At 41.7% G+C, this 22,929-nt stretch overlaps 2 protein-coding genes across 2 annotated transcripts in view; one reads left to right on the top strand and one right to left on the bottom strand.

Annotated features, from left to right (window-relative positions):
- The first annotated feature begins 106 nt into the window (after positions 1-106).
- trpv1 (transient receptor potential cation channel, subfamily V, member 1) lies at positions 107-19,834 on the top strand. Its single transcript, XM_080866780.1, has 16 exons — positions 107-3,960; positions 6,312-6,537; positions 6,685-6,842; positions 6,938-7,090; positions 7,217-7,354; positions 10,502-10,800; positions 10,999-11,175; positions 11,263-11,418; positions 11,509-11,604; positions 11,709-11,779; positions 13,310-13,475; positions 13,561-13,627; positions 13,810-14,159; positions 14,232-14,353; positions 16,428-16,549; positions 16,631-19,834. Exons 2-16 carry the CDS (start codon positions 6,335-6,337, stop codon positions 16,708-16,710), a joined length of 2,358 nt encoding a protein of 785 aa, XP_080722906.1. The 5' UTR covers positions 107-3,960; positions 6,312-6,334; the 3' UTR covers positions 16,711-19,834.
- The window catches only part of fam222ba (family with sequence similarity 222 member Ba), a 29,362-nt gene continuing 24,867 nt past the window's right edge, over positions 18,435-22,929 (bottom strand). The window contains exon 3 of the mRNA XM_080866781.1: positions 18,435-22,348. Coding sequence (XP_080722907.1) covers positions 20,637-22,348 — 1,712 coding nt within the window. The 3' untranslated portion in view covers positions 18,435-20,636. The remainder of the gene's footprint in view (positions 22,349-22,929) is intronic.

Below are 22,929 nucleotides of genomic sequence, written 5' to 3'. Positions count from 1 at the left end.
AAAGGCTGTGTTTGACAGGATAGAGATCCAATGTTAGCAATTTTATAGGACCAAAAGATAGAAGATGTTCGTGAAAGCTCAAAGATTTTACTGTGACTGAACAGCTCTCATCAATATACTGGGCATTTCTGATATTTGGGGTTGGATTTTGTTACAGTGTAAGTCACAATCAAAGGACGGCATCTTTTTCCTAGACCTAGCTGCTCTTCATTCCTCAGGAAAAAAGTCAGGCCTCTGTCACTTAGCTTTACAGCTGCTTAATGCAGCACCAGACAGATGCATTAAATGATAGAGGCAACAAATTCAAACTTGTTAACTGTAGGTGTCTGAAATTAAATAATGACATGGAGAGAAATCACAGTGAGTTGGAATGCTTTAAAGCTTCTGCATGATTTATGTTCCCTGAGATGAAGATGCAATCAACATGTCAACACTGAAGCAGAAAACAGCATGTTGAGGTGCCTTCATTTTAGGTGTCTGGGACAGATTCATTTGTAGTTTCCTGTGGGATGGGTGTTTCCTTTTCAGCTGCCTGATTGAAACAGGTCGAATCTTTGTGTGTTTGTGGGTTAAGTATTTCAAAACACTGATTGATCAGAATTCAGTCTGATCATGAAGCGCAGATTACCAGGGTGATCCACGCTTGGTTTAGAATCAACCAGTGTCATAATAGCAGGAATCCAATGGAATGGTTTCATTTTTAGCACCTTTTTTCATTCTTGAGAATGATGAGAGACTTGAGTGTTTGTTTCAGTGTAGACTCTCACAGTGCCCGTCAACTCCCACTGAGCCTTATTTTTCTTTTTTAATCGCACTGTCACAGCTTGGCTCACAGGCTCAAAACGGAGGTAGTAACTAGTAATGAATCTTTTAACTAATTGGGCCCAAGTGTAGCTCATGCAGCCAGTTACTTCTACAAGTAACAGCACTATAACCATAGCAGAGACACCTAGTGGCTGGGGGTTGTCACACTCTTCCTGGACACCAGCTGAATCCAAATCATTGCTTTCCCCCCCATTTACACTACTGCATATAAAAGTTTTACTCAGTTACAATGTCTCATTTTCAACCACACTCTGTTGTATCATGTTCACCAAGTTTACTGCAACAGCCTCCCCAGTCAGTGCTAACTCCACTCTCTAACTCAGGAAACCTGGTGCTTGGAATAGGCACTTGAACAGTAGGCTGGAAAAAATGAAGGAGCTGGAAAGCTACCAGAAAACTGAGTATAGTCTCAAGAATAAGTTGCTCTTGACAAAGCACCACAAAACATCAAATCACTGGGTGCTGGTTTATCTCAGTTGGATGAGCAGGCAACCATATGGCGTGTGGCTGAGAGTGGCCTGGCCAGGTTCGAATTTGACCTGCAGCTCTTTGCCACATTTCTCTCTCTCTTTTTCCCATCAATCTTCACTGCATCTGTCTAATAAAGCAAAAAAAAAAATGTATATACATAAAAACCCCATAAGATCCCTGATGTGATGGATGTCTGAGCCATATGATTGCAAAAACAAAAAAGCCAGTGCATTTGGACAACAGAATGAGTGCAGGAAATTGAATGAGTGATAAAGACTGATGTGTCACTTGCTCCGTTAGGGGAACTTGCTAGGAACTGTTCAGTACATCAAGTTTACTGACAAACTGAGCTGAACCCACCCTGTTCACGCAGTCTTCCATCCATGGTAGAGGATAAGCATCTGGTTTAGTCAACCCACTTTTCAGTGATTGGTACAGAACCCGGGAGTTGTTGGCTGTATCCACCAACAAACAGGGAGAAGCCCAGCTTGAAGATGAAGGTTCACAATACTATAATTGAACATATACTGAATTTCCTTCTCCATCACCTTCTCTTTTCTTTCCCAGAAAGTCTTAAAACGCCAGTGAATCAGTTGTGCGTCACCCACATCAATACCATGCTCTGTTAGGTGTGTTTGAGTCTGACAAACGAATAATCATTCATGATGACAGACGTGAACGGGCTTCCAATTTACAGAGGGTCCTTCCTCGGCAGGCTTTCACTGGATGGGTTTACCCCATCACCCTCATGTGCCAGTGAATCCATGCTTCCCACTGTGCTGTGGTATGTCTTCCCCAGTTTTACAGGGCTGGGACACCCTGATGTAATGGGGTTTAAGCAGATTAATATGACAAAAATGAATTTAAAAAACAAATAGTTCTACTCTGAACTTGAATGGCAAAGGGACCATAAAGTGCCCTGAAATGAGACACCACCAAATGGCATCAGAGCTAAAACCTGCTCACCTGGACCGAACTGCTGCAGTTTGGCTTTTGGATAATTAAGATGCTTCATTTCTATAATCCAGAACCGGATTCACTATCTCAATGGGGTTCAGGCTGTACCACAGAATCCCGAAGCAAACCGTGTGACCAAATACCATCTCATTTAGACTAAACCCAGTAATGAGTTGAATTACATCCCTGGCAGCCAGCAACAAACAGCCATGGGTCTTTCCCAAACCTGGCCTAATTCACATTACCCCCACAGCAGTGTTTTCAAAGTTTGATGGAACCAATAAAGTGGCTCTGAATGTGATTATGCCTTACTCAGACTCGTTTCAAAATTTGAGTAAACAGATGTGATGAAAAGTTTGAGGGCTGAACAATCTGTATCACCTTTATGATAATTGTGGCGGGAACGTAAGCGCTGAAACCCTTGAGCCTAGTGAAGCAGCTAGAACCGTCAATGACACCTGCAACCTTGGATGTGCCTCCAAGACAACCTTTTTTGACAAAACACTAAAAAAAACCCTCCCCAACAGACCAGAGAGAATCCACATTCCATCAGGGACAGAACAGCAGCTGCACCTTATACAGACTTAAACACACCAGGCACAGGCCCAGCCAAGCTCAAAGCCACATGAATCACAAGCCGAGGACAGCTCAGTGACCATAACGTTCAGCAAAACAGTAACATAACTTTTTATTTACTACATGTCAGAATCTCCCAAAGCCAGATTGCTCTGGTCTTTATAAGACTTTATAAGCTAGAGTAACAAAGCACCTACTGCCTTGGGGGGGGGGTCATCGCAGCATCCTTTAACTGACCTGTAAGAGCCATGGGAAATCTTCTTTCTGATGTTTACTGCTCTTTATTCACCTCTTCTGACATTCAACCTTAATTTGACCTTTAACTTAGTATATGTTCTACTCAAAAAGTTCATGGATGTCCTTTGTTTGTTTTTTTAATATTCCTTTTCATACTTGTTGTCATTTGGTTTAAGGAGATACGATTATGATTATGAAGATTAAAAGTCATCAACCAGTTAAAGAGAAAACCTGTTTGTCAAGTCTATAGCTTCATATTTTACTATAATCACATAAACACAGTTTTTTTTTCCACAGGCACATATAGACGTCACAGTCCACTGCGTTATAAGTGTGTTCACTCACTCATTATGCTGCATTAAGCCACAGTGATAGTGATGCTACTAGAAATAAACCGGTGTTAATAACTGAATTTGTGCCTGACTGTCGTTGAATGTGTTTTTCTGCCTGCGTGAGCTCAGACGGGCTAATAAAGAGAGTTTTAGCTTTGTGCACATTTCTGTTTTGTATTTAATCAAGGCTCCTTTGAGAATGAAAAGCTCAGATACAAATGGGATCAAGATCACAGAGAAGTTTTTTTGGGGTTCAAGTGACGGTTTTGGTTATGCCATCATATGCAAACGATAACAATCTCATGCATCCTTTTCAAAAGTAAAAAAAGGAAGTTGTCTCATGCGAGCTCTGCAGCTACAGCTCACGCTGGTAGGCAGATGCTCCGCAACCACACATTTAGTCACAGGACCAGAGCAGCACTAAATAAAACGCACAAGTACATCACATTGAGAACATGAAGAGGCTTGTAAGACGTACAGGAAACTCTTGAGCAGCTTTATGGACTAAAAAAAAAAAACCCCAGAAGACTTACGACCAAAATCTTCAATTTGATTCTTCAGGGTAAGTTTCTCCTTTTTGAAACTTCTGCTTTCATTTTCTGTGGATTTTCTGTGGACAACACGCCAGTGCTCTTCTGCTTCATGCCTGCTTTTTTGTTCAGCTAAGTGCTTCAGTGGATTATTTAGTTTGTATAAATTCAAAGATAATAAAAGATTTTAACTGTTGTTTTAACACTGCAATCTGCTCTGTAGCTCCTCTTTCCTGAAGTCATCAAAAAAAGCCAAGCTCTGTTGTGTTAGGTCAGAAAATACACTGCATTCTCTGTGGTATTTTGTCATGTCCAGTAATGGTCAGTACAGCATCCTTTTAAGCACTCAAGCCCAGAGTAAAGTGCTCTAATTTTCTCAAGGGCAGGTTATCATATTTCCCTCTGCCTTGGTCCTACTATTTCATTTCTCTTAATGCTAAGCAGGCATCTTCAGAGACACAACAGTATTCACACGCCCATGTCTCTGAGGGTGTGTCAATACCTCAGTGGTTTTGACATTAACATCAGATTTTTTTCAAAACTTTTTAAACAAAGGAAACAGTACAGACGACGAAGATTGAAGTCTGGTGAGTCAGCTCGTTTGTTACTGCTTTGATTGCCACTTTATAAAAAAAATGCTTTAGTTCATGAAGAATGTGCTACTGCCGTGGCATGTTGCACTGCTTCGGTATATGGATGGCATGTATGCAGTTAAAGGGATGTTTTTCACAGTTTAGATTGCGCCTCAGTGAGAATACAGAGCAGATTATCTTTATTATTGTAGAGACATGTTTGTGCAGCATTAAAAAAAACATACATGGCTCACATTACTGAGCATCATGGATCAATAAGTCATAAATAATACACCAGGATATAATCACATGATGTCGGAGAGGTTCCTGTACAAGCAGTTTTACAATGAAAACATTTATAGACATGCAAGCTTAGCATTTCTTTCTTTAAAATACTACCGTTTCAGTTGTGCGATTGAAAGCATCTATTTAATTCATCTTTTACATGATGTTCAGCAAAATGTTTTTTTTACCACAACAGATGTTCTTATTCTCGGTTTTTAGTCCGTTGTTGTTTTTTTTGCTGTGTTCCTCCCATGATGTCCATGGGGTATAACACAGTTTCCACTGAATCAGTAATTCCCCATTTTCTGACTCAAAAAGAGGAACAAGAAGCCACAGAAGATTTCTGTACGGTCTCATGGCCCTTAACGCATCTTTCTTTAACATCGGGGCATAGTGTCTGTTTACTATCAGCTGAACTTGGAATCCTTTTAGACTGTGAATGTGTAACCACACTGTAAACCAATTGGTCATGTCACAAAGCAGCAAGCAGCAAGAAGATCGAGTGCTGTGTTTCTACTGTTGTCAAGGAAGTGTTTTAAATAAAAACTCCTTTGTTAGTCACTGGTTGAGGAAACATCACATGTCTGAAAGCTATGCTCGTGCCATTTAAGACGGATTAGATAAGCCCCTGTGGTAAACATGTTTCCGATTCTGCTGATGCAGCCACGCTACACGCTCTGACCTGAATTATTTACAGTGGCTCATGGCTGTGTTTGTAACCAATTCAATCCAAGCAGTGTAATGACATAGTTTTATATGGTTTAACTTAAATCTTTACTTTGATTCCTCCAATTGTTGTAGATGACTTACTGTGGACACAGATTTGGGTGTACAGTGATTTTATTGCCCTTTTTCTCATGTTTCAAATTTCTGCAGGCTAAATAGGACTCGATTAGTTGCTTTTAGTAGATTTTTTCAACAAGAAGCACCCAGAGAGAACAAACCTCCACCAAGACAGCCAAGACACTTTTAAGGGAATAATTTGGTATAGTTTGGTGTTTTGTAAACAAAATTTTGTAAACAAAATACAAAAATTTGTATTTTGTTATTTTGTTTACAAAATACCAAACTGGTACTTTGTAAACAAAATACCAAACTTGTGTAGGAGAAGCTAACGGATAATAGGTTTGTTATAATATTGATTTTTACAACTTGTAACTAGACGTAAATAACTGACTAGCAGCTCATGCTCTTTCTCTTGACATTACTTTCTTTAAATCTGTAATGCATTTGGGGTTAAATGTAAAAGTGAGGTCAGAGGTTAAATTTTGACATGACACACATACAACCACTACCAAACTTAGTCTCCTTAAAGCTCATAAACCCGGTTAACTACAATTTAAATGAAAATAAAATTTAAAAAAAGCACCAGTAAAATGGTAGTTACTGAGTGTCTTAGTTATTAGGTATTAGCAGTGAAACAGTAACAGTGTCTTGAAAAAAATCTCTACACTTTGTATTGAAAACTCCTTGCAGCACCTCTGTCACTTCTGGATTATGTATAACTGTGTCGTATTTCCATGCAGATCACTGGAGGAAAGGGTGAAAAATGAAGAAATCTGAGATGTTTGGTTTCACTCTGGAGACAGACGACAGGACAGAGGAGGAGAGGTCGCGCCAAAAGATGACTAAGAAAGATGGTCTGGCTTTGAGGTTGAGCCCGGAGGACCCCAAGACACCTATGGACACTGATTACCAGGAAGAAATGGAGAAGACGAAACCTCAGATCAGATTCAATTTCAACTTTGACAAGTGAGCCTCTCCATGCAGTGATAAAATGAAGTTTGCCTCAATATAACACTCATTATAGGATTGGTGCTGGGTATTTTCAAGCCCCAAAGTGCTGATTTAATAACCCTCAGCAACCCAACTGTTACACTTTTTTGGTTTTTTGTATAGAGGGATTCGAGGTGTGGATCAGCATGATAACAGGAGAGACAGCAAGACGTATAACCGTGACAGACTGTTTGAAGCAGTGGCCAGCAGAGATATCAGCAAACTAGATGGCCTTCAAGAGTACTTGCGCCAAAATATGAAGAAACTCTCTGACTCTTTGTGTGAGTGTTGGAGGACCGGTAATGCAACAGCTGCAACTAAAGCAGAACATGCTGACCTATGTGTTAACCACATGGATTTGTGTTTACATCCACAGATCGGTCCTACGGTAAAACGCCCTTAATGAAAGCTCTGCTGCACCTCAAAGATGGCAGGAATGAGACCGTCGAAATGTTGATTGACATTTCAGAGAAGATGGGTGATGTTAAGGAGTTTGTGAACGCAGCCTACACCAACAACTACTACAAAGGTAACAGATTTTCTGTGTCCGGGAGATTTATTTGAACTCTTTTAACCTTGTCACGATATCCGTATTCCAGTATTTTTTTTCCAGTAATGCAGTGGACATGTTTAAATAAGACTCATTTTCTTGCAGGCCAGACAGCTCTGCATATAGCCATCGAGAGGAGAAGTATTTTTTATGTGAAGCTGCTGGTCAGCAAAGGTGCAGACGTCCACGTCAGAGCTTGCGGGAAATTCTTCCAACCACACAAGGGTCCCTACTTCTACTTTGGTGAGCACATGCTGCTGCAGAGAGGAGTTTCCTCATGCAAAGATCATATGCCGACGCAGTGAGTCAGCCAGTTATTTTTGTAGTTTTTAGAATCAGAGCAGAAGTGTGATTTTTTTTTTTTTTTTGAAGGAACAATATGATGGCCCAGTTTCCTCGATCAATACTTAATACTCAAATATGTATAGAGGAACAATGTGCAAGTTGTTCAAAGGGAAAGATTGTCCTATTTTTGGACATGCTACTACCTTTCCAAGTTTCTTATTCTTTTGCAAAATGCAGAATTCTGAATTACATGTGAGTACATTAAAAGACCAGTACAGCTTTGAATCTCGAATGAGAAACAAGAGCGAACTCAAGATAAGTAAAGGTTTCCTCGGGTTCCCTTTAACTATGACACCAACTATATTAGTATCCCTATCTACATACTGTTACATAACCTCTGGTACTTATTAAAGCCTTAAAAGTCACATATGATACATTTTTCTTTGGCGTGTAACAGTATACTCTTTAATCAAACATAAAATAATTGTTTCAAATGTACAGAATACCTGGAATATTAAGTAAATATGATCTTCATGTTGGCCATGAATTTCACAATTTATAATCAATTAATTATCTCTCTGTAACTCATCTTCCTCTATTACCAGTTTAACAAAAAGATTATTTGGGTCAAACTTGCTCTTCTTTCGGCCAGATAGTTTTTACAAATGCTGATTTTTTTTTTTTTAATCTAGTTAATGGCTAAATCAACGACTTATATTAGCTGATGGTTTCAAGGCGGTTTCACCATATGTGTGTTTTTCTGTTGCTGCCTGGACAGAATTTTTTTCTGCATGAGCAACAAAAGCTTGCTCAAACATCATTGGTCAATGGAAATTTAACTGCAAACACACCACAAAGAAAAACAGAACACTCTTGCTACCAACAGTCTCATCCTTTGCTTAAGGATCCCGAAAATAAATTTTTCCAGTTTTGCATTTGCATCTCTAGCTTCAGAGGGAAGATAGAGATAAAAATGGACAATACGAGTAATGCAGGAATCTTTCCCCCACTGATAGCTTCGTGTGTAGTCCCTAAATCATAGAGGAAACCATGACTGGATTCAAAACTAGTTGTCACAATATAATGCAAGTTACAAAAAAATGTTTCCTCAGCTGCTCGGTGAACCTCAAAAACCAAGCGATGAACTGCAACAGCTGGCAAAATTTATTACAGTGCAAGTCTTGAGTATTTAAAAGTAGAATGGGAGGGAGAGCCTTCAGTTTTCAGGCCCCTCTTCTGTGGAACCAGCTTCCAGTTTGGATTCAGGAGACAGACACTATCTCTACTTTCAAGATTAGGCTTAAAACTTTCCTTTTTGCTAAAGCATATAGTTAGGGCTGGACCAGGTGACCCTGAATCCTCCCTTAGTTATGCTGCAATAGACATAGGCTGCCGGGGGATTCCCATGATGCATTGATTTTTTCCTTTCCAGTCACCTTTCTCGCTCACTAAGTATTAACAGACCTCTCTGCATTGAATCATATCTGTTATTAACCTCTGTCTCTCTTCCACAGCATGTCTTTTATCCTGTCTTCCTTCTCTCACCCCAACCGGTCGCAGCAGATGGCCGCCCCTCCCTGAGCCTGGTTCTGCCGGAGGTTTCTTCCTGTTAAAAGGGAGTTTTTCCTTCCCACTGTTGCCAAAGTGCTGCTCATAGGGGGTCATATGATTGTTGGGTTTTTCTCTGTATCTATGAAGCGCCTTGAGGCGACTTATGTTGTGATTTGGCGCTATATAAATAAAATTGAATTGAATTGAATTGAATTGAATTGAATTGAATTGAATTGAATTGAATTGAGCTAACCGTCTTTTCTTAACATTTTGTTAGGAAAGTGGGAAATAGTTACAGTAATTTACAATTTACCAAATTTTGACAAGATCCCCAACACCTCTGGTTAAAATACAGCCACAACCCATGATAGAGCCTCCACCGTCCTTTACAGATGGGTGTAGACACTATTTGTTGTACCTGTCTCTTGAACTCCTCAGTACCACCTCAGTGCCATTTCTTTCTTTCAGATATTGTTCATCTGTTGCAGATAGTCTTTTTTTTAGGCCTGCCAGTTCTTTTGTTCTCCACCTATCCAGTTTCTTCAAACTTTTTAAGGACACTTTGCACACCATGTCGACATATGCCAAGTTCTTCGATAATAGCTCTTTGGGAATCACCTTGTTGGTGCAAAAATATTATTTCATGTCTGTCAAACTGTTGTTTTTGGCATTTTTCATAGATTTAACTAAAGAAATTAGAACAAAACATCTCTTTTTGCAGCAGACTAAGTGACAAAGTGCTTAAAGATACAATTTCAAATCGGTTCATTGTTGTCTGGTATGTGCAGACACAACACTGGTTCGTTCCTTGACTTGGGTATCCTTTTTAATGGTTGAATGAGCAATGGTCAATGCCTATAATACAATAGCTGTAATACTTTTGCACAGTACTGTACTGTTCAGTACTGATAGCATGAATTTGTCAGCTTGCTCTTTAATGGTTTGGATTGACTAGACATAGAATGGACCAGCAAAAAAATAGTCCCTTTTGACTGATTTTTAATTTTCAACCCAGTGATGTGATCGTGGCTCAAGAGTTGGGAGTTTGTCTTGTAATCAGAAGGTTGCCGGTTCGAGCCCTGGCTTGGACAGTCTTAGTCGTTGTGTCCTTGGGCAAGACACTTCACCCGTTGCCTACTGGTGGTGGTCAGAGGGCCCGGTGGCGCCAGTGTCTGGCAGCCTCGCCTCTGTCAGTACGCCCCAGGGTGGCTGTGGCTACAGTGTAGCTTCCTATCACCAGTGTGTGAATGACTGGATGTGTAAAGCGCTTATTGGTCCTTAGGGACTAGCAAAGCGCTATACAAATACAGGCCATTTACAATTTGATGTAATGTTCTGTACTGAAAGAAGATGGCGCAAAACATGTTTTAAAGCCTTTAAGCACTTATTTTTTAAATCCAGTTACATCTGTGTCAGTTGTTGAGGGCAGGGCTCCATGGTGTAGCCTTTAAACATTTAGTGTTTCACTTCCACTTTCAACACCCTGATTTTGATTCAAAAAAATAAGTAAGGCTGAAATAAAACTTTAAAATATCATCAAATCTTTGTCTGCAGGTGAGCTGCCCCTGTCTCTGGCAGCCTGCACCAACCAGCCCGACGTGGTAGACTTCTTAATGGACAATGAATACCAGCGAGCAGATGCTAAGATGGTAGATTCTCAAGGCAACACGGTCCTGCATGCCCTTGTGATGGTGGCTGACAACTCCAAGTGCAACACAGAATTCATAGTCAGCATGTACGACCGTATCCTAAAGATCACAGCGAGACTGTATCCCAAGGTGCAGCTGGAAAACATTGAGAACAAGAAGGGCCTGACACCTCTCAAAATGGCTGCCCACACTGGCAAGACTGGGGTAAAACACTGCAGTTTGACATTAAGAGTACTACCAAGTGAGAAAAGCAACAGTGAGAATGAAGTGCAGAGCTCCTTTACTACTGACAGGGCAGAAACTATACGTTTTGGTGGGATCTGTGGGTTTCTGGGTTTTCAGAAATAGATCAGACCTTCACAGACTCTCTTTGTTCTAGCTTTCCTTTTTACTTGTCTACAGCTGTTCTCACACATCTTAAGACGAGAGTTCCAAGAGACTGGAACCAAACACTTGTCCCGTAAATTCACCGAGTGGGTTTATGGGCCCGTCCACTGCTCCCTGTACGACCTGGCCTCCGTGGACTCATATGAGGAGAACTCAGTGCTGAAGATACTGATCTACGGCAGCGACATCCCTGTGAGTTCCAGCATCGTGACACCAGTCAGAGCAGTAGTTGCATGCTGTTCGGTTCTCAAATGTGCATCCCTTCCTTTCTCCTCTCAGAACCGTCACGAGATGCTCGAGACGGAGCCTCTGATCCAACTGCTTGAAGAAAAGTGGAATAGGTTTGCCAGTGGAATGTTTTTCTTCAACTTCCTGTCCTACCTTGTGTACTTGATCATCTTTACTCTCCTAGCCTACTATAAGAAAGAAAGCATGGTAAGCTGACTGACACAAAAGAGGTGAGCTGTGCAAGCATCACAGACAGGCCTGTGTTAATGTGGATGATGTTCTCTCTGTGCCCCACAGCCAATGCTTCACATTAACCTCAAGACTGATGATCACCTGTACATTTTAGCTTGGCTGCTGACAGCAGTTGCGAACTGCTACTTCTTTCTCATAGGGGTATGTAGTTAACTTTGTGTTTGTGTACATCTACTTTCTTATATCACCACCTAGTGGAAGTTGTAGTCCAGTAACATGACTGATTACCTCATCTGAATTCCTAGATTATAGATATGATGAGGAAACGACCAAAGCTGGAGACCCTGCTGGTTGACGGATATTATGAGATTCTTTTGTAAGTAGCAGGCATGCTCAAAATTAAAGTTACCTTGTGGAGTTTTCTCACCTCTTTATAATGCAGTATTATTCCTGATACAGAGTCGCAACTTGCATTCGTGCAGCAATCAGCTGAAGCCCCTTTACTACTAACATTTCCTTTTAATAGTTTCAATTGACTGCAGCAGTTGTTGTGATTTAATGATGTCAAAAGTTTGGACACACCTTCTCATTTAATGTGTTTTTCTATTTACATTGTAGATTCTTACTGAAGGCATCAAAACTGTGAATGAACACATATGGAATTATGTAGTAAACAAAAAAGTGTCAAATACCTCAAAACATGTTTTATATTTTAGATTCTTCAAAATAGCCACCCTTTGCTATGATTACTGCTTTGCACACTCTTGGCATTCTCTCAGTGATCTTCATGAGGTAGTCGCCTGAAATGGTTTTCAAACAGTCTTGAAGGAGTTCCCAGAGATGCTGAGCACTTGTTGGGCCTTTTGCCTTCACTCTGCGGTCAAATCTCATCCCAAACCATCTCAATTTGGTTTAGGTTAGGTGACTATGGAGGCCAGGCAATCTGGTGCAGCACTCCATCACTCTCCTTCTTGGTCAAATAGGCCTTACAAAGCCTGGAGGTGTGTTTGGGGTCATTGTCCTATTGATAAATAAATGATGCTCCAGCTAAACACAAACCCGGATGGGATGGCATGTTGCTGCAGGATGCTGTGGATGCACTCCGACACCAAAACACCTCCTCCTCCATGCTTCACAGTGGGAACCATGTATGTAGAGACCATCCGTTCACCTTTTCTGCGTCGCACAAAGACACGACGGGTGGAACCAAAGATCTCTAATTTGGACTCATCAGACCAAAGCACAGATTTTCAACGGTCTAATGTCCATTCTTTGTGTTTCTTGGTTTAAACAAATCTCTTCTGCTTGTTGCTTTTCCCTAGTAGGCGTTTCTTAGCAGCTATTTGACCTCTAATCTGCTCTAATCGGTTAACTTGCGATTTCTGAGGCTGGTGATTTGGATGAATTTATCCTCAGCAGCAGAGGTGACTCTTGGTCTTCCTTTCCTGGGGTGGTCCTCATGTGAGCCAGTTTCGTCATAGCACTTGATGGTTTTTGCGAATGCACTTGGGGACACAAAGTTTTTGTAATTTTCCAGAATGATTGAAGGTTTGCAGTGCTGTCGCCAAAGCAAAGGTGGCTACTTTGGGGAATCTAAAAGATAAGACATATTTAGAGTTATTCATAAATTTTTTCTTTGCTACATAATTTCATATATCTTACTTCATAGATTTGATGTATTCAGTTTGTATCCACAATGTAGAAAGTCGTAAAAATAAATAAAAAGCATGTTTGTGTCCAAACATTGGTAAGTTGGTTATATACTTTCTATAGGCATTGTGCTTCTTTTGGGAAAAAATAGGTTTTTCCACAACACTTTGCAAATAAATGGTTTGTGGAAGATGTACAGCACAGTAAAACTCCTCAGCAGTCATGTTAATAGTTATTACAGTGCTGCCGCTGATAGTCTTTTGCAGGGTGTCCTCTTCCTGATCTCCACTGGGCTCCACCTGTTTGGGAGGGATGAGTACCTCAGCTTCCTGGTGTTGTGTCTTGCTCTCAGCTGGGTGAACATACTCTACTTCTCCAGGGGCAACGAGCACATGGGCATCTATAGTGTCATGATACAAAAGGTAGCCCTCGCATGTCACGCAGTTCCACAGAGAAGATAGTAGCAACTGATCCCATCACTGAGGCTCTCTGTCTCCTTGTTTGCAGATGATCCTCAGTGACATCCTGCGCTTCCTGTTTGTCTACATCGTCTTCCTCTTTGGATTTTCAGCAGGTATTATACCCTCTCTAAAAAGGAGAAAGGTTTGCACAAAAACATCTGCATTTTTTGATTCCATTTAAAAAGTTTTACATACAAAATACTCTTTTACAAAAAGAGTATTTTGGGACAGAATCTGCAGCTTGTGTACCCTGATCAGACCTGCTTAACCTGCTGTAACCTGCTTCCTATCACAGCGGTGGTCACCCTGCTCAAAGACCCTACAGCGGACAAGTCTCCTGATAAAGAGCTGAATACAACAAACACCACTAAATCACCTCGTTTTCTCCTTGTTGGTCTTGAGGAGGATTGTGTCAAACCCACCTTCTCAAACATCTCCTACACTACCCTGCAGCTCTTCAAGTTCACCATTGGCATGGGCGACATGGAGTTCATCCAGAATTACAAGTACATAGACGTCTTCTATGTGCTCCTCATCTTCTATATCATACTTACCTACATCCTGCTGCTCAACATGCTCATCGCGCTCATGAACCGCACTGTGGAGAAGCTCACCAATGAGACCACCAGCATCTGGAAGCTACAGGTCAGAGTGTTCAGAGCTGATGTGAGTATATAAATGAAGTATGCGTGATTTAAATGATGTGACTGCTTTCAGAGGGCTATCACTATCCTGGACATGGAGAGGAGACTGCCCTGTTGCCTGAAGGGTTATTTTCGCTGTGGGGTGGAGAAAAATCTCAACACTGCTACCGGAAAGGACCGCCGACGGTGTTTCAGGTTGGCTTCTATTCAGTTCAGTGACAGCACAGTGGTTAGTCACACATTTTCAAAGGGCTGCAAATGCCCTGGACATTCTAGCTCCAACATAGGGTTGACATTTGTGGTTTAGCATCTTCATAGCTTTTTTTTAATGAAATCTAAGCTTTTAACCAATACCATCTAATGTTTCTGTCAGTTTTGTTGACAAAGACAACATGTTAGCAAGCAGACATTAATAGATACCACAAAGATCAACATGAAGCTTCTTCCTTCTTGAATGCTACGCCCTTACCTTAACCCCTACTGGAGATAGAGGCCTCATTTTTTCCAATGACATATTGGCATAGGGCAGGGTTGGAAATCTGTTGATTGAAGTCCCAGCTTCCTGAAGGCTGCAGCTCTTGTACATTCCTAGTTTAAACATGGCAAAAAGTTTCAAATAAAGAAAGATTTATAGTTTATAGTTATATTTATTTATTTATTTTATTTTATTTTTTTTTGGGGGGGGGGGGGGGGGCGGGGAAGAGAAGACACACATATAGATATCAAAAGCTCACGTGTCAAATATGATACATTTGGTGTTACAGGGTTAATAAGGCTGTCTCAGGCACATCAGTGAGCCCAGCGGCCACACCCATCTGCTGTTAAAGCCTTTCTTTTATTAGGAGCATCAGTCCAGAAGAATTTTTTTTTTTAACTGTGAGTCATGCAAAGTTACTCTAATGAAGTCCAAGAGTGAAAATATAGAGCTGCACACGATTATAATACAGGAAGTTCCTTTAGTTTTCATCTAGCAGTATTACAAAATCAAATGTTTCATTCTGCATTTATGTTTACTTAACGACGGGTTGCAACACCTCGTCGTTAAGGAGGTGTTATCAAGACGCGGTTTGATAACCATTAGAACAGTTTTTGGGTTTTTCCAAGAATAGCTGAACAGGCAGAGACCACCTTCACTAGCTTCTGATGCACACGCAGTCATTTTGTTCAATATGGTGAAATATGACAGATACCACTCAGCTCAGAAAAGAGCTTCAGTGGTTTTTCCTAGTAGTTTTCAGGGGTAACAAGTTATTTGTCAATTATTGTTGTTCCAATCAGCCTCATCTGCACTTTGCATTTATTGCACACCAACATACTAAACCAGCTGAACATGGATAATTTAGCACAAAGCACTATGATGCCAAATGCAGCCTCACAAGTTATGGAGGCCCTGTTGGGTCAAAGCTTTTTCTCTTAAAATGTAAAAAAAAAACAAAAAAAAAAAACACTACTACATGGGTCTGCATGTCCTGTGTCATTCTTGCTTTTCCCCTGCTTTACAATTGTCCTTGTCCAAGAAAGACTAAAAATGCCTGACATAAATAATGACTATAATCTAACTTAGTCTAACTTTGAATTATTTCAGCTGACATGATGTTCAAATGTTGCATTTACTTTACTAAATTTGTTAGTTTGATCACTACAACGTGCATTAGCACTAGTTGGCTTCTGTGGCTGCAGAAAAACAAAATCTAGAAAACTGGCTGTTAGTGAGCTGCGGCTTGAACTCGCTTGCAGATAAATCCAGACATGTATAAAGACAGGAGAAAAGAACGCGTTTGGGTATTGAATACATAATTATTAGAGTTATTAGTCATACATTTGGCTACGTTTCAGTATTGGCTATATTATTTGTGTTCAGCTGTGCTAAATTGAACCTCTGCATGTGTGTCAGTCTTTGTGGGTTTGTAGTGGGTTTCCTGGTGACAGGAAGGATGATGTATGAGGTCTAATATTAGACTTATTATCTGACTTTATTGGCCAGGTTTTCATATTAAGATTCTTCATATCAAGGAGTATAAAATCCCTTGCATGAAACTGATCACCACTCTGCTGCTCACAATAAAGGCTGATAAAGGCCAACTTCATCAAGGCACAGTAACAAAGGAGAAACAAAGGTTTAGCATTGAAGAGTTCATCCAAGACGCGGCTGTGTGAGCATAATCGATTGATGCACAGTACACCATGTTGTTCGCTAATTTTGTTGACAGCTGATTGATGTGTCACACGGCAGACAGTAATTGGAGCATGTGTCCTCTTGTCTCCTCAGAGTGGAGGAAGTCAACTGGAACAAATGGAACAGCAACCTGGTCAAAATCGATGAGGATCCCGGCTGTTGGGAGCGTGTCCAGCAGCCAGGCACTGAAACCCCGCCTAGGAGCCAACAAAGAGGTGCGGAAACATGAATTCATGGATTTGTGTGAGGGAGGAAAGTAATTCGAGTCCACTAACATTTTCCTGCTTTACCCACAGGGAGGAGCTGGAGAGGCTTATTCATGGATGGCAGTAGGCGGTGGCAGGCGTACCAGTCCACAGAGATGACACCGGTCTAACAGAGAGCTGCTCTCTGGCTACTCAGCCTGACTGGCTGTTTTACTTGCCCAATAATTTTAACAGACATGGATAATCTACTTTACTGACTGATTGATACCCCAGTGTAACCTTCCCAAGAAAACCTTGTGGACACTTTGGGTTTGACTGACAACAGTGTAAAACAGCAATATTTATCAGTATTGAACGCCAGGCAGTGTTGTGCAAATAGCAAAGAAATTTTAAAGCAAACCTTTAAAGCAGAACATTTAATCCAGCGGCTTCTTCTACATGCTGCTCCTGCACGTCAACTGGATGCGCATCCTCTGCTCAAAGGCCATAACCTGCTGGCACCTCTGGTATCGCTCGAAAACCTTCGTGGAGTAATGCCACTCACCAAGGTGCTGATCCTTCCCTCCCACTGTGTGCCCTTTATACTAGGCCCATTTTCATCACAGCCAGACAAGCTAAATCTACTGCGACCAGATCAGTCCCACAGATTTCACAGCTTGCTTTGTCTACTCCACTTCCTGTTCCGGCCTGGATAAATGGCATGAAGCGTCAGCAATTGGTGTAGCAATCACCACCTTTGGCTCTACCTGTCACAGTTACAAATGTGGCTTAGACAAGCCTTTAGAAACACCGAGTCGCTTCTAGGGCTGATTATGAGAGAGACAAATGTGTGTGTGTGTGTGTGTAGCTACCTGAACTGTCACAGAGGATGACAAGAGCTAGGCTGCCTGCTGTTAATTTAGACAAATTAATGTTCAAGCGAACTGAGTTCAAAGCATAAATTAGAACTTTATTTTATTATTACAATATTACAAAAAGAGTAGCACAACTCTCACGCTCTTGCCTCTTATCTGTCGTACAGAATGACACAAAAGAAAGGCTCGTGGACCTTCTTCCATTTCACAGCAACAGTACAAGAAATAAAGAAAAAAAATAAAATTTTAAATAACAAGCAAATCAAGTATTATAAATAGTCACAACTGCAAACTGAAGCTTTGAAAGATTGTGGGGAGGGGAGGGAGAAGAAAAAAAAATTGTTACAGCTCAAAAAACTACACATTGCTAAAAATATATAATTACAAAATATTACTCATTTTCCTCACTTTACATAATAAAGAATATCTAAGGAATTGCTCTGCCTATTCAACAAAACTTCATTAAAGTAAAAAGTCAAAAAAAAAAAAGAAAAGCAAAATAAAATTGCTGTTTCTGTGGATCCTTACCATTGCCTCTTCCTTCTTATTTGGGGTTTTCATTAAACCATGCTCATTTTCAAAGGAAAGTCCAAGGACCAAACACTTAAGGCTTTTTAAGGGTCATTAGGGGGTTAGGAGAACAAAACATGGGTGCCATTGCGTTATATCTCACACACACACTGTCTACTGCACACACACACACACACTCACCCTTAACCGTTCCCACATCCACAGGCAGCATTCATACACAATCATTAAACTTTAAAGTTACAGTAGTCTAGTAGGTAAGCCAGTGTACAATAAAATAAACAATGCATTTGCTGTTTCACTTAAAAGTCGGGCTTCGTTTACCTCCGAGTGCTCTTGCAAGTGATCAATTTGGTCTTTTCATTTCAGCATCAGTAGCAACAACATGTAACTCTGTTTGCTGAGGTGCCCATTGTTGGGACCACAAATCTAGCTAGGCGTGTAGTGAGTTCCTACGGGGCATTGACGCGGATTTCATCTACTTCAGAGACTTTTGTCTGTGCCTTTCAATACCTTCAAAACAAATCATCTCAAACATTCAAGTAAACACATTTGTCATAGATACAAAGACGATCTGAAAAGGACACGAACTTTAAAAATGGCACCGCTTCCTAACAGTGTGTCCTTGTTAACCTGACTTTGGTCGCTTTTAAAAAGGTAGGAGTAAATTTTATCACAACCTTCCTTGTCATAAACATTTCACAATCTTGCTGCCAAACGTGGCACTAACGCAGTCTGTTATGCCTTTATTTCTTTTTCTCTTTTTTCTTTCCTTTGTAAACACCTGAATTCATTGCAGCATGTGAAGCAGGACCAAGCATCAAAGTTTTTCAACTTGTTTGCTCCCTCTTGGAACTTAAATATGTACAAACAACCTGATTACAGACTTCCTTAAGTGACGGAGAGGTATCGATCTTGAAGAATCCTATTATACAAATAATGACATTTAAAAAGAAGGAGAACCCCTTTGTGCATGTGTGCATACTGCAAGCTTTGCCCGAGGCCTATTCCAGAAAGCAGATTTAGCCAAACTTTGAGGTTTGTTAACTTTGACATGCTGGATCAGTCAGTTGGCATAACCGACTCTGTGACTCTAACCTGCAGGTTCTTTTTAACCTCCTATTATCCAGCAGTGAATGCAGAGTTGAGAGTTAGGATACTATCTGGTTGAATATTGACTTTGTTGTCCGAGGACTTTCTTCCTTTCAAGACTATCGATCTGGACATACAGCGATCCGTGGACATGGAAGAATAAAATCTATTGCATGCTACATGGTCTTCCGTTATAACTCTGTAGACAGGATGGCAGCTGTCAGGTTCTTAACCACTTTCTCGACACTAAACTGCATATTGGCATAATCCCTGTTTAAATAAAAAAAATCCTCTGCATGAAGCTTGTCCTGTTTATTGGCCATACTATCGTTTATAAGGTACATACTTCGAGTATTATTATCATATCTCATGATATATCCTATTTTATCACAGCGGCATAACATGGTGAAGATGACTGAGGGAGGATGATTGCGTACCTGCTGAAACCAGCTTCTTAAACCAAGCTACATGTAGTTCAGAGTGAGTCTTTGAGTCTTACAGACTGCAGACAGTCCAAAAGTGTTCCCATAGCATGTGAAATATGCACACATGCTGAGGTCAATATATGCTACTGAGCGAATGCAACAAAGCTGTCTTAAAAGGTACAGTCAGTTTTTTTACTGCAAATCATTACAACACACTTTGACGTTACAGTAATTAAATGCCATCATATCTGTTTGATCCATATTCCAATATTCCACTGCTGTTTCCTGTATTTCAGCCTTCAGATATTGTAGCCAATAAAAGGTAGGATTCCAACTTCCATTAAAAAAAAATAAGTAAAATTCAAGCTGAATAAAATGTGGCTTTAAAAAAAAAACGAAAGAAAGAAAAAAAGAAAAATGTGACAGATTGACAAACATTCATATTTCCATTTAAAGTGGAAGATTTGCTCTTTATTTACCCGTTGCCATAGTGATTGTTGGACTCGGAGCTCCACTGATAACTGCTTTTTTTTTTTTTTTTTTTTTTTTAATATTACCTAAGCTGACTGACCCAGCTGCACTTCATCAACTCAAACTAACTAAACCTGCTTTCTGGAACAGGTCCCAGCTGGACTCTGTTATACTTCACTAACTGATGGCTTTGCATTGAAGCACGGTCATCTCTCTCTCTTTTGTCCTGAAGTGACTGCGTTTAATCATCGAAATGAAACTAATTTAATGAACCTAGTCGGAGCCAAAAAATTTCCTGACATGATCCTGTTACAGGAAGAAGAAAAAAAAATCTATCAGCAGATGTTTTTTCAGAGAGGGATCTGTTTTTCTTTCTTGCATGCATAAGGAAACTTTAGTGGCAGGTCTGAAGTAGAAATGACACAGGATCACTTGAGATCCAGGCACGTAAATTGACAAGTATCATCAAGGGAAAAAAGCAGGTAATAAACAGTATGAAGTGCCAGTTAGAAGCCCTCGTTAACAAACCTAGAATTAGCAATTGATCACTTGCAAGATTAAACAAACAAACAAAAAAAAACCTACTGATCTTCATTAAATATATTAATTTACCCTCTTTAACATTAGCAGTCATTTGCTTAAGTTATAAGTTGAGTTTTATTCATGTTTCCTTTCTTAAGACTAAACAAAGGGTGCTGATAACAGTTGTGGAGACAAGGCCATAGCTTATCTGTACCCTGGGTGCTGGATGAGAGCGGTTCTGCCATCCCCAACCTCTGGACCTACCCTGCTCAGAGGGGGCCTGTGCATCTTGCCCATCAACCCTAGATTCTGATCGCAGAAATAGGGCGTCTGGAAGTCCCCACCCAAGTAATCTGCTGTTTGCATCAGATTAGTCTGGGCGGAGGAGGAGGAGCTTGATCCTAGCCGGTAATGGGGAGCCCCAGGGGGCCCACAGTCTAGCGTGGTGCACCCTCCTGGGCCTGCACCGTGGAATGGCATGGCTATGTCCTGAGACCCGGAGCTGTCACTGTTGGGTGTGGGTAGGATGCTGCTGTTCCAAATGTGCGACTGGAAGTAGTGACCGTTAGTGTAGTGGGCCATGGGGCCGGGCATGCCATTGTTGTTAACAGGTGGGGAGGGGGTGGGCCTCTCTACGGGAGGTTTTAGTGAGTAAGGGTGACCCACGCACACCTCTGCAGGGTAGCCCATGCCCTTAAAATGGAAGGTGGCGTCCCTGGAAGGCTGCTTGCAGAGGTGGCTCCCCCCATTCTGAATGTGGGGTACATGAGCCAACTGATGTTGATTCCAAGAGCGCATCTTCTGCTGCTGCTGCGTGGTGTGTTGTAGTTGCTGCTGCTGATTCTGATGTGGGTGCAGTTGGTGCTGCTGCAGCTGGTGCTGCTGCTTGAGATCAGTGTGGTTGGAAGGCAAGTGGTTCATAGCAGCCACACTGGGTGGAGGGTGAGCTCCCACTGGGGCTGTGGCTTTCTCTTGAGAGCCAATGATGCAGTTGGGTGGGGGGAAGCCAGGGGTGGCAGGGTTACTGTGCATGGAAACCCTAGAACAAGCGCTGATAAGCAGGTTGCGACTGATGGGGCTGGGGTTGGCGATCTGGCCCTCACACATGGAGGTGGTTCCTGCACCCTGGGCCCGAGCTTGGCAGAATTGGTTGATCTGATGTACGATGGTGTTCAGGTCAGCCTGGCGGCCCTGGTGCAGACCAGCAGCCATAGAGAGTGGAATGGTTGAGGTAGAGACAGTAACATTAGGTGGTGCATCGCCATCGGGAAGCTTTCTGCTTCCCTGCAGGCCAGGTGGAGGCTGCTGCTGCTGCTGCTGAAGGTGCTGCTGCTGGAGCATGACAGTAGGTGGCCCCTGTGTTTGCCCGAGAGCTGGGTGCTGAGACTGAGTCTGGAGTCTGGCTGGGCCCTGAGGGTGCTGGGCCATTGGGGGAGGCTGTCTGAGACTCTGGGTGTGCACCTGCTGCTGGGGAAGGGGTATATGCACAGTCTGAGGGGGGTCCTGCAGTGGAAGGGGTAACCTCTGCTGGGGCCGGGGAAGGTTCTGCACCTGGTGGTTTAAAGTGCTGGTTGAAGCCACCTGATAGGGTCCCGTAAGGGGGTTCATGATGACGTCAGGGTGCAAGCGAGCCCGGCTACCGTCAAAATCTTTTAGGATGCCTTTGACAGTGGGCACCTTGATGATGGCGAGGAGGCCTGTCTTGGCACTGGCCTGAGAGGAAGGATAAGGGCTGTAGCGCTGGCCTGACGTATCCAGCCCGTTGACAGTACGGCGCACGTGGTTCCTCTGGGGGACCTTGACACTGTTGGGGAAGATCTTAATGGTGAGGGGGTTGTTGGCAACCTTCTTAGCATATGCATCCAATTCTGCAGGGGTTGGAAACGGAGCGGATCTCATCCTTTGTGTGGTGTCCCCTGAGGTGAAGAACAGGATAGATCGGAGGCAAGAAGCAGAAAGCAAAAGGAGACAGAGGGTAGGGGGAAAAAATTAGAGAGAGACATTAGGCAGCAGGCCAAAATCTAGAATGAAAAAAACCCCTACAACTTCAGAAGAGGAAGCTTGAGATATGCTTAATGATAACTTTTGTCTTCATGCTGTGCTCTCCCATGTCAAAGTCCTTCATTCATCTTACTTCTTATCCTTTATACCACTTACCTTCTACCAGTCTCTCCTCATGGCCTAGATTTTCTAGAGCATGAAAACAGATCTCAGAATAGGTGCAGGAGTCTAGTTTCAACTCAGACCACTTAAATCACCATATGCTGAAAGGTTATTATAGATTTTTTTTTAAACCACTGATGCCAAAAACATGTTTCCTACCCCAGCTTTAATTCAGGTAGAAATGTATATGGCACAAAAGAGCACATCAGTTGAAATCAGAGTAGCTGAGTGAACTTGATTTGGAACGCACTCTCATATTTCATACTTGCCTGTTTTTCTCCTAAACCCCCCGTCTCAAAGAAAAAGATTTCCAATCTGAGTCTCTGCAGAATTA

Source organism: Rhamphochromis sp. 'chilingali', assembly GCF_963969265.1.
Source record: "Rhamphochromis sp. 'chilingali' genome assembly, chromosome: 19".
NCBI lineage: Eukaryota > Metazoa > Chordata > Actinopteri > Cichliformes > Cichlidae > Rhamphochromis > Rhamphochromis sp. 'chilingali'.
This window is presented reverse-complemented; position numbering and strand designations above follow the sequence as displayed.

Coding starts and splice junctions, on each gene's coding strand:
- trpv1 (XM_080866780.1), top strand. CDS start 6,335: ATGAAGAAATCTGAGATGTTTGGTTTCACTCTGGAGACAGACGACAGG. Junction 13,476..13,560: donor ATAGTGTCATGATACAAAAG/GTAGCCCTCGCA, acceptor CCTTGTTTGCAG/ATGATCCTCAGTGACATCCT. Junction 16,550..16,630: donor GCCTAGGAGCCAACAAAGAG/GTGCGGAAACAT, acceptor CTTTACCCACAG/GGAGGAGCTGGAGAGGCTTA.